At 36.7% G+C, this 17251-nt stretch overlaps 1 protein-coding gene across 1 annotated transcript in view; it reads left to right on the top strand.

Annotated features, from left to right (window-relative positions):
* The window catches only part of LOC131575534 (dynein axonemal heavy chain 5-like), a 149094-nt gene that overhangs the window by 94405 nt on the left and 37438 nt on the right, over positions 1–17251 (top strand). The window contains exons 60-66 of the mRNA XM_058831122.1: positions 3945–4163; positions 6686–6862; positions 10240–10434; positions 11704–11859; positions 12138–12320; positions 15297–15467; positions 15899–16277. Of these exons, the coding sequence (XP_058687105.1) occupies positions 3945–4163; positions 6686–6862; positions 10240–10434; positions 11704–11859; positions 12138–12320; positions 15297–15467; positions 15899–16277 (1480 nt within the window). The remainder of the gene's footprint in view (positions 1–3944; positions 4164–6685; positions 6863–10239; positions 10435–11703; positions 11860–12137; positions 12321–15296; positions 15468–15898; positions 16278–17251) is intronic.

Raw genomic sequence — 17251 nt, 5'->3', positions numbered from 1 at the left:
AGTGAACTCAATAGTTTTGGAGTATTTTTTTTAATGGGATTCTCCTAGTAACATTTCCTAAATTTTCTGAGCAGAAGTTGCACTTCAGAGTGATTTGGAGTTGATCTTGGCATTCTATGCAACAGCAGGAATAGCATTATATGTGTGGGGCTTTTTTTTTGTTGGAGAAGTCATTTTTATTGAACTGCTCCCTTGGATCAAGGTCAGATATACTCGGTACTTTGCAAAATTGAGTTTGAAATAATTCAGTAAGAAACTTAATGTCTATGTCAATACTTATAAATTAAATAGTACTAGTGAATTTTTCTAGGCCCTGGAAAGTGATCATTTACACTGGTAAATTGTTAGAATTATCTCCAGTGTGGATTTGGTCTTGGCTAAACAGCATTTTTCAGTAGTCTCTGGGCACCTTTCAGGTTCTAGCCTGATCCAAGAGCCATTCCCACAAGGCAGTCATACTGTTTTAGAGTCTGGGGGAGTTTAATGTGAGGTTTTTATGCTGGTTAACCTCAGTACCAGAGAAAGGCCCTGTGCATGTTACATTTAAGAGTATAGCTGTGACTGTAATCATGTATTTGTTCTGTTTTTGTGTGGAATGCAAAAATCTGAAAAGGGGCAGGAACATCTCAACACCTGCTATGAAGTCCTCTCTGAGGGCAGCTTGGAAGAAGACAAAACAGCTGCTTAGCTCTTTAGGCTGTGGCCCTTGTTGGCGCAGGTGCTGTCTCCGTACCTGCCCCACACAGACAGATGCAGAGAGCAGGTAGCAGCACTGGCTGGAACTGGTGTTGAGAAGATTGTCTGTCTGGTTCCCACAATGCCAAAGGCAAGGAAAGGCTGAAGCTGCTGTTCTGACACAAGCCCAGGCATGTTCCAGCATAGCATCACTTCTCCAGGAGCGCAGACCTCATGTCTTAAATCCTCGCAATTCATCTGCATAAAATCCATTTATTCAGGCTTTCACACTGCATCCATCTGGAACAAATTGTGTATCCTTGCTTTGCTGCGTAATTCAGAGGGATGAAATGAAGGATGTGAAGCTTGTTCACAGAGCAATGCCACTAAAATTAGAAAGGCCACAGTGGTTCTCAGTGGCTGGGAAACATATTTCCTTCCTGCCTAATATTGGCTGGAGATGTTTGTATGGAGCTGATTGCAGCTGTAATAGTCTTCTTGTGCAGAAGATTCTCTTTGGCAGCAGAACTTGCCTCCTGCTTTCATGGCAGAGCTCTATACGGGAGGCTGCCAGCCAACCTGCCAGTGATGTCAATACAAAATCAGTGTTTGTACCCATGAAATTTTGAAAACTTGAGTTTGGGGTAAAAAAACAGGGAGAAAGTGAATAGTGATGATTTTAAAGTATCATCTGAAACAAGTAGTCTTTCTGCCTTCAGAAATCACATAGGTTGGTCATCATGGTATGTTGGCTGTCAGTCTCATGCAACCAACCTGTGCTCATCACCTATGATCAAGAAGCCTGTAAATCAAACTAGTATTATAATGTCTTATATTTTGTTATGATTACCCTTAAATTGGCTGAGAATTCTGCTCAAATTATCTGTAAAATAGTTTCTTATTATAGGTTATCTTCCAGAAAATCTGTAGTTTTGTGTAAATAATTTTAGGGATTTTTTTTTTTTTTTCAGGTTAGAATACAATTTTTTTTGTACTCATCTCTGAAACACTGCTTTGTTGTCCCTACATATTCAAAGCTGATAGCCTTTTAAGAATTTTTAAGGATGGGGAAGCCTGTTTTTGCACTTTTCTGGGCAGCTTATTGCTGCACAGAGACCTACTTTTCATATTTACAAGGCATCATTTTTCATATGTATTTGGAATTCACATGCCCATCCTTTTCCATTGAAGTTCATATCCTGCTGTGATAAATGTCAGTGTTATATGAATCCATATAGCCAGGTGTAAGTTCTCTGTTGTTCCAGCTGTTCTGCCAAGGCTGTTCATCACAACCCTCCAAGGATCTTGTTTCCTGTGTAACCTTAGCAATGGTCAGCTGGGACTGAAACAGTATGTCATAATATTGTTTGACTCCCATTTTTAGCCCTCAGAGAATTTAAGGATACAAGGATGCTCTGCAGTAGGGAAGGTGGTGGGGGGAGGTAGAAGAGGGCTGATTCAGGTCTCCTTTAGGATCTGACAAAGGCCTGACAGCAAAGGGCTAAATGAGGCATCTGCTTTAATAAGACAGAATAATAAGAGGTGTTTAAGGTAGTTTGAATGGTAAAAAGAGAAAGTTTTCTCTTCATGGGCAGTATCTGCTCTGCACAGGATGCCATAGGCAAAACTATCCTGCATGAATGTGGGGTGTCCAGCATTTGAAGGGATGTAAAGTTTACTCACTGTTTGTCTTTTTCTTATGAATCTTTTTAAGGCAGTTGTCTTTTTAAGGCATCTGTTGTCAGGCCTTTCTTTTTCAGATGCACAAGGAACCCTGCAGTATCTCTGTCTCTTGTATCTTACCTTTTCCCCCAGTGCAGGGCACAGTAACACTACTCCACCTCCTAAAAACTCCTTTGCTGTTGGAACTTTGCCCAGTGGTCCAAGATTCACTAAAACATAACAACAATTGTTCCACAATCTGCTTAGCTGGGTTTAATCAAGACTCACTGATTGAGCAGTGTTTATTTCTAGGTGATGCTCTTTAATGTGTTTTTTTTATAAACAGTGAGGTAAAAATATTTCAGCATTCTTACATGATGGTAATTTTGTGGGCAGATATTTTACTGGTTCATCTGGATTCCAAAATATTTTTTTATCTCTAGTATCTATCAGCATAGCAGGTGGCTACAGTATATGAAATTTTACTGACAGTGCTATTCTCTAGCATATACTGTGTACATATACCGAGATTGCTAATATACATGACACAGATACATGGAATTTACCTGTATCCAATACACATGCATGCAACATACATGTACATAGATATTAGTGACTTACTTTGTTGATTAATACATATGTGCTTCTCTAATTCCCTGCTCACAAACCACTCTTTTAAAATAGACCAGACCCCAACCCATGGTTATATTGTTACCTAGGAGTTACCTCTTTGGAGAGATGTCTTCTACTGCTATTCTTCTGGTGTGATGTAATGCGAGTGTCAAGTTGCATATTTGTAATAAAACAGATTTTACAGATTCTTGGTTTCCATCTTCATAATTCTTATAGAAGAAAAAAACAGAAATAAGATACATGATATTTAACAAGCTCTTTTAAATATTCAGAGTAAATGGAAGCAACCTTTATCTGTAAGTGTGAATTTCATAAGAAATTTGTCAGGCTCTAATCCTTTGCAAATGTATATGGAAATACATTCTGAATTCACAGAATATTTTTTTCAACCCTGTTAGGAGTATAAAAGTTAAGAGGCCACATTTAAATGACTGGTAAGTCATCATGCAAATTTATAGAGATATGTCTCTAGAAAAAAGTCTCCAGAGTTTTACTTTCCTGAGGAGGAAAATTTGTTATATTTTTTGTTGTAGAAGTAATTGATGGAAAAAGAGAGCAGAAGAGTAGTTTCTATTATAATTTTATTATTGAATAATTAATGAAGACAATATAAAATTTCTTTTGCACTGTGAATGTATTACAGGAGGCATATATATAAGGTAACGCATTGTATATGTTGCCTCATATATCTAGTATACAGCTATTTCAAGTGTATTGTGATTTAAAATCATTGGTCATTTTGTGCTCAATAGAACATTCTGAAAATATTATTAAAACATCTTAAGATTGCCTTAAATAACTTTAATGCTATGCTTCTGTTCCAGAAGTAAAAAGAAAACAAAAAATTTCTGTCATCTTAAAATGTATTATTTTTAAAAGTACCAAACACAGTACAGTATGTGCCATTAAATGAATGTCATTTACTTCTGCCAAAAAATAAGTATTAACTACTCTTTACTTTTAAATATCTGTAGGCAAATTTAGCTTTGCAAGAAGGAAGACTTTCAGCTGCCCAAATGGAACTGAATAGTGCACAAAATCAGCTGGATGAGAAGCAAAAGGAACTGGATGAAGTACAAGCCATGTATGATGCTGCTATGAAGGAGAAGCAGGCCTTGCTCGATGATGCTGAGGCATGCAGAAGGAAGATGAACAATGCCACTGCTCTGATCGAAGGACTTGGGGGAGAAAAGGTATTAGCACACGTGTGTAGGTTTCCGGCACAAAGTAGGTGTGCAGTTTTGAGAAAGCTCCATAGTGATTGTAGCAGTGCTCAGCAAATTCAAGGCATGGTGACATCTTGATATCACATGAAACTTTTTTTAGTTATATGAATGGTAGTTTTCCTTGAAGTTAATGTATCTAAAAAGTAAAGCAATTTTTTGTGTTAATTCTTCTCTATGAAGATTTATGTTATATCACATGACTTGTATTAGGATAAAGTTCAGATTTAAAGCCAAGGAGCCAAATTCCTTTTAGCTTTAGTAAGAAGAGGAATTAGGCTTAACCTAAATAATTGCCCTAAAATATTTATAAGAAGGATTACTCTCTTTTTCTCACCAAGTATACAAGGATACAAATTTGAAGCTTGACTAATTTCCTGAATGACAATTGAAGCTTAGATTTCTACTGGAGCCTTTTACAGAATTATGGGCTACAGAATTTTACAAAATTATGCACTGAGCTTGAAATTTACCTTTCCTATGCAGATCTTTCTGGCTTCAGTCTGAAGGGTTTCAGAGGAAGAAGGATACTCTTTTTTCCTCTCTTATTATTTGCCTTGTTAATTCCTTCATGGATTTCACACAAAGTCAGAATTAATGAGAGTTTTTACTTCAAACTTCATTTTGTCCTCTGAGGCTAGGACCTCAGTATTTCTTTGCATAGTTTCCTTCAAATTACATCAGTCAGAAATCTTAGATGCTTTATCATATTTTTTCTAAACTTAAAAGCAACACAAAAATAGGAAATTATAATGTCTTATTATGGGTCCTCTGAAGCCTTGTGCTATGAGGTCATGTAAGAGCTGTTATTCCACTCTACTTTTGAAAATTCAGACAAAAAAATTAGAAACTTTGTATGACACTTGGAGTATGGGGCAAAAATGACACTGGGTTAAATGTGTGTTTTCTAAACTTGAAGCATGTAGGTCCTGATCCAGATTGCATGATTGATTGTAAGGGAACTGCAATCTGTAAAGAAAGAAATAAGCAAAAATATTAGTTCATTATTTTTAAATTTTTAAATACATTAAAAAATAATACTTATGAAATTGCAGAATCATGGAATAATTGAAATTGGAAGGGACCTTTGAAGATCATCTAACCCAAAATACACATCCCTCCTTCCCCTCTACTCAAGGCTCAGGGTATTTGTTGGCTGGGTTTCGAATATCTTCAAGGATTCCACAACTTCCCCTTTAAATCTACTTCAGTTTTTGACCACTGTCACTGAAATAAAATGACTTTTTGTGTATTGAATTAGAATTTCTTATTTTCCAATTTGTGTTCATTGCCCCTTGTCATTTCACAGAGTACCAGTGAAAAAAGAGTCTGGCATCTTCCTCTTTACACCTTCCCATCATGTATTTGTACACATAGATACATGTATACAAATTCCCCCTGCACTCGCTGTGTTTAAGGCTAAACAGCCAAGGCTACCCCCAGATTTTATATACCAAATCAATTCTTTATCTGCAAGTTTGACATTAAGCAAACTGCCTTTCCCTCCTTAAATCCTCACTTGACTGTGTTGAGAATTTTGTCAATTCCTTCCTTAAAACCTCAAGATTGCTTGTGTTTCTGTGGTGCCCCATTAGATACTGGGTTGTTGAAATTCCCCATTTAGACCAAGGCCTGTGGATGCAAGGTTTCTACCCCCGTCTGAAAAAGCCCTCATCTTCTTCTTGTTAATCACGTTGTCTGTGACAGAGAGACACATCTCCCATGTTGATCTTCCTTCTGATGCTAACCCATAAGCTCCCAAATGGAATATTGTCCATCCTCAAGGCTCCCATGCTGAGCACATGCATTTCACTGCTCTCTCAAATGGATGAAAACCCCTCTTCTGACCTTCCCAACCTGCCCTTCCTAACAAGCCCATAGACAGCTGGTGCAGCTCTCCAGTTGTGGATGACTTTCCACCATGTTCCCATGACCCCCATCATATCATGACACCACAACCACATGCAGAGTCCTCTTTTGTTCTCCATACTGTGCACATTCATGTAGAAACACTTCAGAAAGGTGCCCAGCTTATAATTAATGTTCTATAAGCAGTATGAAAGCTGTCCCCCCCATTCTGTCTGGTGGACACTTTTATGTGGGTATCCTTAGGGTGGTCCTCTGTTAGACCTGTTTTGTTGATTACAAGCTCTCTACAGTTTATCTCACCCTGCACATTTTGTTTGCCAGCCTAGTCCTCCACTTCCTCACATGACTATTGGTCCTCCTCTGCCTGTCACTTTGTTCCTCCTTTAAAGCTCTTACCAGTTTGACCAGCTTGTTCGCAAAGATGCTTTTTCTCCACTTGGTCAGGTGGTTGCTATCACTTCCAAACTTCTACTTCTGAAAAGAATGATTTAAAGGAATCCAGGAACAGGAACTCCTGTTTTGAAGAAAAATCACTTAACAGAAAGAGATAAATTTTTAAGTTAGATGTTTGTGTTAATTTTGTGTCTGCTCAAGATAACTTCTTTTTAATATTTTACATACAGCTTCGTTGGACAGCAAGCAGCAAAAACTTTCAAAGTCAAATTATTAATTTAGTGGGGAATGTTCTTCTGGCCACCGGATTTCTCTCTTACTCTGGACCTTTCAATCAGGAGTACAGGAATTTACTACTCCAATTGTGGAAGAAAGAGATGGACAATAGCAAGATTCCATATAGTAAAGTAAGTGTTCATGTTTTGTTCTGACCTTATTCTTTGCCTTGCTGAGAAATTATATGCAGAGCATTTCATTCCAGAAAAGTACATAATTGGAAGATTATATACAGGCTGTCACATTCAATCAAATTTTTAATAAATAAAAAATATGAACAGTTGACAACTGAGCTTCTAAACCAATACATTTTAAATTCCTCTTTATACTGTCAGGCATTTCACAATTGGTATGTAGGACACTGCTTGGACAAATCTGAGAGAGAAATGCTGTCTGAAGTCAGCTGCCCTGGGAGAAATAGCATAATACAGGAAACAAAGTAAAATTTATCAGCTTAGAATGCATTTACCTTTTCATAAGAGGAAACATCACCTTTGCACTTCCGTGTATTATCAGTATATACCCTCCTGTCATGCCATCTGCTGTGTACCCACAACATTTAATTTAGTTTAATTTGAAGTGTCTTGTAGAAATTATTGATTTAAAGAAACCCCACATTTTGCAAGGCTTGGTTTGCAGCACTTCATCATTTCAGCTTGCTCCAGAGTTAGCTTTTAAATCTATGCACCTTTGTCACCACTGAGGCTGTTCCAGTGAGGCTGATGTTGCAGTATCTCCTCCACTGGCCTGTGTCTGTGTAGACCGGGCAATGGAGCTACGGCTCCATTGGTCACTTTCTGTTTCCTGCCACTTCATATTCTACCTTTATTAAGGTGAGCAACCAGCATGGTGAGACTATGACACAGGGCAGGAATCTCTTGCAATAATCTTGTCCTTTACTTTTACCATTATCTTCCTCAGGAGTGCCAAACCTGGCAGATGTTCTGGTGCAGGCCATGGCTTTGCTCATGGCCAGCAGCAGCCTTGCTCCTGTTCCATGACTTTTAGGAGGTCAGTCTAATATTCTTCCTTGTACCTGGAAGACATATTCATGCTGAAGGCAGAATTTAGGCCATAGTAATTAAAACTGTCTTTCTGAGTAATCTATGTTGTCTTCTGTGTTGGTTTTGTGAGTACCTGTGTACATTTTCTTCAGCAGTGAAGGTTGGAGAAGTAGTTCAGAGACTCTTTCTTCCTCTCAGCACAGGAGTTAAGGCATTAAACTCAAACAGTTCCTGTTCTCAGCTGTCAAAGATTTTGACAGAGCAGTTGCTGCTGGAAAGTGCTGTGAACTACTGAACAACCTGTGTACAGCTGTATCATTGTGAAATAGCTAAAGGTAGATCTTCATCTTTTCAGATTTTTTTGGGATTTGGCACTTAAATTCTCTACTAAGGAGACATCTTTCCATAAGGGGAAAAGTGTTCACTTCCTAGAAGTTACTTGTGAATATCTCTTTTATTATTTTTTATATTAGGTTAGCATAATTCTTGTAATGCTGATTAACCTTGACCTGACAGAGTGAAACTTGCAGTCCAGCCCAAAAGATTAATAACTCTGACCCGCCCAGTAAAGCTCTCTGAAAGCTGCTGATGATAAAAAATATGAAAGGCCAAGATGGATTTATTAATAAAGTACCAGGAGCAGTGCAGTTTCAGGCAAGATTCTTAACCAGTGTGGCATGGGAGTTATCCTACACACACTCATCCCAGGGAGGCTCTTTCTCAAATTCAGTGTACAAAATGTTCTTAAAAGCTGCTTACCTTAGGGAATATCTGTCAAGTTTCTCACCATTTAAGGATAAGAAACTGGATGTATAATGTCCTTAGAAAGCAATACATAAAGAACTAAAATTCTGCTTCCATGAAGGTGTTCTGACCACAATACTATTTGGCTGCATCCTTGAAAATTTGAGGAATACTTCATTACAGTTTTTATGTTGCTTCTCCTCCCCCCTCCCAATATGTCTCAGTTAGATGGAGAATACCATAGTTGATGAGTTTCAAAACATATTTGCCATTCTGTTTAGACAGTTCCCATTAAAAACAGAATTATGATTTCCATCACAGTGTATTAAAGAGAGTCTTGATTTTCTCCAGGGAATTAAGTACTCACAAAAGGCAGAATATGGGCTTTTCTTGATGCTTCACGCAACAGGAAGGAAAGCAGCTTTGCAGTTCAAGCAAAAGGATTGATGTCTGTCTTGTTTTCTCACAAACTAACTGACCGTGGGTGTAGGAGTCATTTGGGCATAAAAAATTAGAAAGATCCGTTTAAAATTAGCCACCTATCTGTTTAATTAGGCACTTAAATTAGCTGAATTTCAGAGTTGCAGGGTGACTGATACTTTTTGCTGTAGGTAAGAAAAAGTTCAGATATCCTAGTCGTCTGCTGAAGGAGCTAAATATGGTTTCTAATTGCTGAAAAATTTGCCTATTAAATGTTTTTCTGTCCTTTGCACAAATGGAAACAAAAGTTTCCTAAAATTTCTCTGTCTTCTGAGAGTGGTTTGTGTTGCTTCATTGTGAGTCTTCAATAATTTTAGCAGAAAAAAAATCAAAGGGGTAAAAAAGCTTTGGCATCTTGAAGCCAGTGGTATCATTAGATCTCATGATTGTATCACAACTCTTACAGTATTTAAAGTTTTGCTTTAGGCTTCAGACGCTGAATTATGTGATTCTTGCAAGATTTGCAGGCTTTTACTTCCTTTCTTTCTTTCTTACATGTCTTTATTTCAAACATGTTTTTAGAGAAAGCCTAGAAGTAGGAATTGTTGAATGAAAGATGTAAGGAGCAAATTAAAAAACCCTTCAATTTTATTATTTTTTAATTTCTCAATCCTTACTAAGGTGCTTTTCTAAACTGGAGAGTTTGGTTTGCTATTTTCAGCACTGTTTTCTTTACACACACCTTTTTGAGAGGCCAGTTACTTTTCATAGTGAATAACATAAAGTGAATTAGTTGACAGGTGCAAATCCGACTTTAGGAGAGTATGTGAACTGTGAAGGGTTTTAACTCAGCAGCAATAACCTTTCATGATAGTTCATGGTTACTGAGCCATAGCCCATCTCCACTTTCTTCTCTTAGTCTCCCACAGCTATCCTGTACCTGGAAGGCACTTTCCAGCAGGTGGAAGCTCTTGTGAGCAAGATGGCACTTCCACTTGAACTGTCAGGAAAAGAGTTTGCCATCAAAAATGGCAAAAAAATCAGTTTGTCATTAGATATTAAACTGACTTCAGAGTTTTTTCTGACACTCTCTGATGGACATCAGAGACTCAACAGAATTCACTTTCATTACTGCTCAACTGCAATGATTGAGCCACTGAACTTTAAAGAAAAGAAACAGTAAGCAATAACTACCAAATATGCCCTATCGAGCATTCTGATCAGAATAAGAAGAAAAACCACCCAGCAGATGTTTTAGTTTAGCTCCTCTAACTGGCACTAATTTTGTATTTACATGTTTTCTACTGGTACTAATTTTGTAATTGCATATTTTCTATTAGAACTTGAACCTTACTGGTATGCTTGTTGACAATGCTACAGTGGGTGAATGGAACCTTCAGGGTCTTCCAAATGATGACCTTTCAATTCAAAATGGCATTATTGTCACAAAAGCATCTAGATATCCTTTGCTGATTGATCCACAAGGTCAAGGAAAAAGCTGGATCAAAAATAAGGAAAAGAATAATGGACTTCAGGTAAATACTTAATTTGTCATTTTTTAAAATGTGTGTATCATTTGTGTCATCATACTTTGACCATGTGTAATTTGAATCTGGTGTTTATTGGTATACAGATATGCAGAAACTAAAACAAGACTGATGCAGAACCCATACTCTATATCAGGGTATCAATAACAGGGCAAAATAGCTTGGAATGATATGTTATGGCATATCTATTTTTATGATGATTTTAATTGTTTTCCATAGCGAAAAAGGTATGGAAAACAATTAGGAAGGAAAACAATTAGGTATGGAAAACAAAAGGTGTGGAGGTAAAAGGTTGTTTCTCATTTTCCACCTTTCTGGAGACTTTTATCTCCTGCTCTTAATCTGAGTTCTCCCCAGTAAGCCCAGTAAAAACAGAGTTATGTCAAGTTTCTAAATACACAAGTACACAATAAAATTATGGTTTACATCTGGGATATTGTAATTTGCTATGGTCTTGTTAGTGTTATGTTGTTGGTCACCCAGACACTAGCTTTATCCCTCAGCTGAATTTGAAATAAAAATGTAGGCAATATGCTGTTTTGGTGGATACACATGTGCCTACATTATAACAAACAAAAAGTGCAGAGTGGTGGAACAGAGTATTTATTTTTAAATTATATACTGGTTAAATTCTGTGTAATGTGCCTCTGGATATTTTAATTATACCTTATTCAAAGAGCTTTGCCTGCAAGACAAGGATTTATTTTAAAAACCTGTCTATCCTAATTTTTTTTTTCCTGGTAAAAAAATCACCCGAAAACCATGGCTTAAGAGATGCCTGTAAAGGCTATTCAATTATCATCTTAAAGGATTATGTTAAATATATTAAATTTAAATAAATGAAAAGGAGTCTGTGCTACTTTTAGCAATTTTAAGACTGGTGAATTGGAAATGGAATGATCAGGCCTCCTATGTAACACTGGCTCCCTTTCTGAACTCCATACATATTTCCCTACTTCACATCAGTGTTCTAAGCATAAAAATATTTATATTTAGGAGACATTAAGATATTAAAATTACTAGATAGATATGCAGATAAATAAGTAAATAAGTAACAAGAAAGAAACATGACCTCCTATCCTCCTACGTTTAAAGCAAAGCTTCCATTCATGTCAGCAGAGGCAAGTGTTGGTCCCTAAAATGCAGCCATTTGTATAGATACCACAGGATGGTATAATTTTTTATAGCTGCCATCAATTTTATGCTCTTTTGTGTGTACTTTCAAATGCATGCTGTGTTGTTCCTCAATCTTCCTAGGTTACAGCAATGAACCACAAGTTCTTCAGAAGTCATGTAGAAGACTGTTTGTCCCTTGGCCGACCTCTCTTAATTGAAGACATTGGGGAGGAACTTGATCCTGCTCTAGATAACATCTTGGAAAAAAATTTCATAAAATCTGGTTCAGCACACAAAGTAAGATGGATTATAGACATTAAATTAAAACCCAGTAGGACAGATGATGGGTATGGGGTAGTCTGAATATTGACATGATTTGTACCTTTAAAACAGAAAAAGAGTAGCGAACTCATGGGGTTGTTTGAGGGACTTTTTTACTCTTAATCAGAAAGTTTAAAAAGTGTAAATGAAAACATAAAAAGAAGAATTCATAGATTTGTTTTTTTTTATCTGAAAAAATAGCATTTTTTTCTGAATTCAGCTTTTGAAAATTGAGAAATGTTTTTTATTTTCAGGTGAAAGTAGGTGACAAGGAGGTAGATCTGGCGAAGGGGTTTACCCTCTATATGACAACAAAGGTGGCTAATCCTGTTTATACTCCAGAAATTAGTGCAAGAACAACCGTGATTGACTTTACTGTTACCATGAAAGGGCTGGAAGATCAGCTCCTTGGCCGTGTCATCCTTACAGAAAAGCAGGTATCGAGTCTTGCAGTACTGGAATAGTACTGCAAGTATCTGCAGTATTATATAGTATTGTTCAGTATCTGCAACAGGAGTACATACATATTCAGTGGCTTGGTTCAAATTAAATGCAAGAACAAAAATGTGAATGAAAGTTTAAAGGTTGTGCATTTCCTGAAACACAATGTGGAGCTGTTTTCTAATTGAATGGGGGAACCTAAACATTTATTCTAAGATCTGGCTTTGGAAAGAGAAGAAAGAAAATTATTCATTAAAAATACATCACAGGCATACACATGACATACATAAAACAGCTTTATTCCTTCATGTATGGAGAGGGCTTCTTGTTCAGTCAGAAATCTCTTTTATTTCTGAATTCCTTTTTAAACTTTATTTAAATTACATGAAAAAAGGCTTATGAACTTGAACTACTTTTGCCAGCCAGGCTCTAGTGTGCAAGGAGATGAAAGATTCTTAAGGAGCCCTGAACACTGGCTCGACTCTGTTCTTACTAAAATTTGCATTGATTATGTGGAAGTTAATATAAGGAAGAAAATCCTCTCTCAGGTGAGAGGAAAAAAAAATGAGATTTGCATTAGCAGAGCTGCTGCTTTCAGTAAGTAGCTCAGGTAGGCTTGCTCATGTGAGAGGAGTTGCCTACCTAAGGGAATTAATTCTTCCTTTGACTTTCCCCAAAGCATGTTCTAATCAGTGTTCTTTAGTGGTGCTGTCATTTTTTCCAGCCAACACCCTTCCACTTTGCTCAAAATGAGCCTTTACTGAAGTAAGGGCTGGAATTAAGCTGCCCTTGCTTCAGTCTGACAGTCACAGAGGCTGGAAAGTCATATAATGCGCAAACTTCCTGTGAATTGTTCCATGAAAAACAAAAATACTAACAGCAGGTACTGGGGAATAATAGGGTGGGACAAATGCTGTAGATGCAAAACTTTTAATCTTTACTCCAGTAGATGTAGGATTCTGTAAGCAAAATTGAACAGCATCAGCAGGAGTGAATGGGGGTATCCTGACTAACCTCTGAAAGGAGAAAGAGGTCTAAATCAAGATAGAAGTGAAAGAAGTGGAATGGGTTTCTCATGACCTACATATAAAACTCCTCTTCCCTCTTGCTCTGTGGTTTGTTTTTTGTTGGTTTTTTTTGGTTTTTTGGGGGTTTTTTTGGACAGAACTGTTAGAGAATTCAAATTGGATGCACATAGAAACACCTAGACTGCATTTTGAAATACAGTATCTGAAAAATATTCCTTCAGTGCGGTACATCAGCTGAAGAGAGCTGCAAGGGAACCTGGTTAGTATCAACATAACTTGCTGCACAGGGACATGGTTGCAGCTGATCAACATTTATTAAACTTATTTTGGCAGATATGAAGACATCATGGCTGTTCTGTCTCTTCTGTCTCAGTAAGAGATGAATGTTGTGGTGTAGATAGAGCCAATGGGATTCTGAAAAATTTTGTTCAAAGAGAGGACAAAACATGAACGGAGATTCTGAAGAACAGGTTTTCTGTTACAAAGAGACAACTTTATGATCACTGAGATAAAGTAATAGATTAAAGCAACCAAGACATTCTTAAAGATTGGTCTAGTGATCAATGAAATATGATCAAAGAAGTGTTTACTCTTCTCAGCTTTACACGTAGATCCTGTAAATATAGAAAAAAACCAGCATATTTTTGTACTTTTTTAACGAAGTTGCTGCCGCTATTTGTGTTCAGAACAACTATTATTTATGTTACAAATATGGTTGTGAAGTTCCCTTGCGAACAAAAATTTGCACCTGGTATATTTGCTAATTTTCTGAACAATACCTTTTACAGGCTTATAAATAGTATGGGTAAAGTGTCTGATCTTAAACAAACCACATCCTTATGTGGAATTTAAGTATGCAGTTAAATGTATTTTTGAGTGTTCTGTAGAAGTATTTCTTTTGTGTAATTCTAATTTTTTTTTTTTCAATAATGGTATAGAAAGAGGAATAAATGTAGAAAGATGAGTTACTGATGCTTAAGCCATTCCCATCTTTTGGGATGCAGTTACTTGTAGCTTTCACTCTGTAGCCCTAGAACATATTTCAAACAGGTTTCTAAATGAGAAGTTTGTGAAAATAAAGAAATTTTTCACTTCTTTGAAATACAGGAGAACCTCTCCTGTACTGTGTAGCTCTGTACATCTCCTTTTTCTCTAGCTTGACATGTTGACAAAACTGAAAATAAACTAAAGCCATAGGTGTAGTTAGACTGTTATTAACCGTCCTTTTAGGATATATATATATATATATATATATATATATATGAAGGTTGACTTGATTGATTAAAGAAAGACAGTCAGCAAGAGTGTCCCTGAGCTGTGTAAACTGTGCCATATAGATGCCTCATTTCACTTGGCGTTCTGTTGACTTCTCTGCCTTTTTTCCTTCATCATTATCTGTCTTGTAGAAAGGGCAAAAAAATCCATATGACCTAGATAATAATTGTAGCATTTCCTGCTTTATAAGCAGTAGAGGACTGTATCTTTCAAAATCACAGAATCATAGGAATTAGAAATGGAAAACGTCATCCAGTCAGTTTTGCTTACAATGTAAATCCATCCATACAAAACATCTTTCAGGCCTTTATCTGATTTAATTTTAAGTACTTGATGTAATGTGGATTTTGTCACTTGCCATTGGAAACTATCTATAGTGGTTTGTGCATCTTACTATGGGGAAGATTTTCCTGGTAATTCTGATGTGTTTTCATTCTCCTTCATCAATCAAATAAATGCAGGAGACATATCAATTATTTTAAAGTATATATTCAGCATGCATATAAAATATTTTCATACAGAAATATTTAGTAATATTTCAGAATTTTATGTGAAAGACTACAAAGTCCCCAATCTGATATGCATGGAATCACACGTTTTCTTTGTCTTTACAAGGAATTGTCCTTTTAATTGATGTTAAATTTTCTATGGCAAATTTCTTGAATATAGGAACTGGAAGCAGAAAGAATCAAACTGATGGAACAAGTGACATACCACAAGAGGAAAATGCAGGAGCTTGAAGATAATCTTCTCTGCCGTCTAACCAGTACAGAAGGCTCGTTGGTTGAAGATGAGTCTCTGATAGAAGTCTTGAGGATCACTAAAACAACAGCAGAAGAGGTGAATTTTGAATGTACTGCAGATACATTTTTAAATTGTAATTTAAATATGCTATATATAAAGACGTATGTATATATTTTCATTCTTGTTTTATTTTTTTTCCATTCAGAGCCACTATATAACATTTAACTTCTTAACAAATAAATAGTAGAAACACTAATTTTTTGTTAATAAAAAATTGCAAAATTAAACCGTTATCTGGATACTGTTTATATTCCAGGCATATTTTGCAGGTGTGAGTTTGAATCAGTTCCCATTGTGACAGTTGCAGCACATGAAGACACAATGTCTGTGTTGAAACACTGGCAGAGGGAAGCAAAGCTCAACTAAAAATATTATTGTGATCTTAATCAAGACCATTTCTTTTTGCTTGTTTAGTATAAACCACATAATACAACTTAATCTTCATGTTTTTTTCCATTAATTTTAAGGTCAGTGAAAAATTGAACACAGCAATGGAGACAGAGGTGAAAATCAATACTGCACGTGAAGAGTATCGGCCTGTGGCAGGTCGTGGTAGCATCCTTTATTTCCTAATTGTGGAAATGAGCATGATTAATGTCATGTACCAAACATCTTTAGGGCAGTTCCTTGGCATTTTTGACCTATCAGTGGAAAGATCTCAGAAATCTCAAATTGCAGCAAAGAGGGTAGTTTATATAATCGAGCATCTCACCTATGAAGTCTTCAAGTACACAGTTCGAGGGCTGTATGAAAATCACAGGTTCCTGTTCACATTGCTTCTGGCACTGAAGATTGACTTGCAGGCCAAGAAAATTTCACACAATGAGTTTGAGACACTGATCAAAGGTAATTTCTCTAAAAATGATCCATATGTCTGCAAAATTCAGATTTTTTTTTTCAGATTTTGCAGATTTTGCAGTACTTTCATTAACAATGTGTTATATCCTGTGGATGTATTTGTTTAACTTGTAAATGAAAGCATTTACAGTGCAAGAAAGAATTGAGGGACAAATTTTCCAAAGCAAGAGCAGTATAGATTATTTGTTACCGAAATAATGTTTAGATGAGGATTATATAAACTGTTATAGATTGCAGAATTGGGGGGGGGGGGTGTGAGAAAGTCCATTACTTGTAAGAGAACTTACAGTCTCTACTGTCTGCCTCTTTTTCAAATTGCCACATCTGTGTCTGTGAGATTGTAGACAATCAGTGAAAGCTCTCTTGGTGGCTGATGATCAGGCACGTGAATGCTGTACCAGACCTTATTAGCACAAAAAAGTGGATGTCTATTAGCTGTTGTAAAACATTTTTATATTGCATTGCGTTATGTCGCCACTGTATGTCACTGCTCAGATACAATGGCAAAGAAAAATTTGAGTAAGGTTTATAAAATTTGATGGGGGTTGACCTCGCTGTCTCCAAGATAAACACAATCTGGTACAAAGACAAGTGCAGTCAGGTGCTTGGCATCCAAACACCCCAGTTTGTTTGGCAAACACTGAGTTACTGTTCAGCTGTGGCTCAGCTGTGCTGGGTGTGCAAATGGGCACGAGGCTGAGTGGTGGTTGAGCTAAGAGGCTGTTGACGTTGCACAGTCCTGGAAATGAATGCACCATGTGCTTTCTTATTTTTTTAGTAAAGATGAAAGGAGTCTGACTAACCATTCTACATCTGCTTTGAAGAACTGGGTTTGAGTATCCTTTTAGGTGGTCATGTTTTATTCCAGCTCTACAGTTAGAGTAGAAGCAGCACAAAAATTAGTGGGATATCAGCTCAGTTCCTTTGGGAGGAACTGAGACCACTTCCCAATTAGGTTTTAA

Source organism: Poecile atricapillus, chromosome 2 (genome assembly GCF_030490865.1).
Source record: "Poecile atricapillus isolate bPoeAtr1 chromosome 2, bPoeAtr1.hap1, whole genome shotgun sequence".
Lineage (NCBI taxonomy): Eukaryota > Metazoa > Chordata > Aves > Passeriformes > Paridae > Poecile > Poecile atricapillus.
The sequence above is the reverse complement of the archived record's forward strand: the minus strand, read 5'-3'. Positions and strand labels throughout refer to the sequence as shown.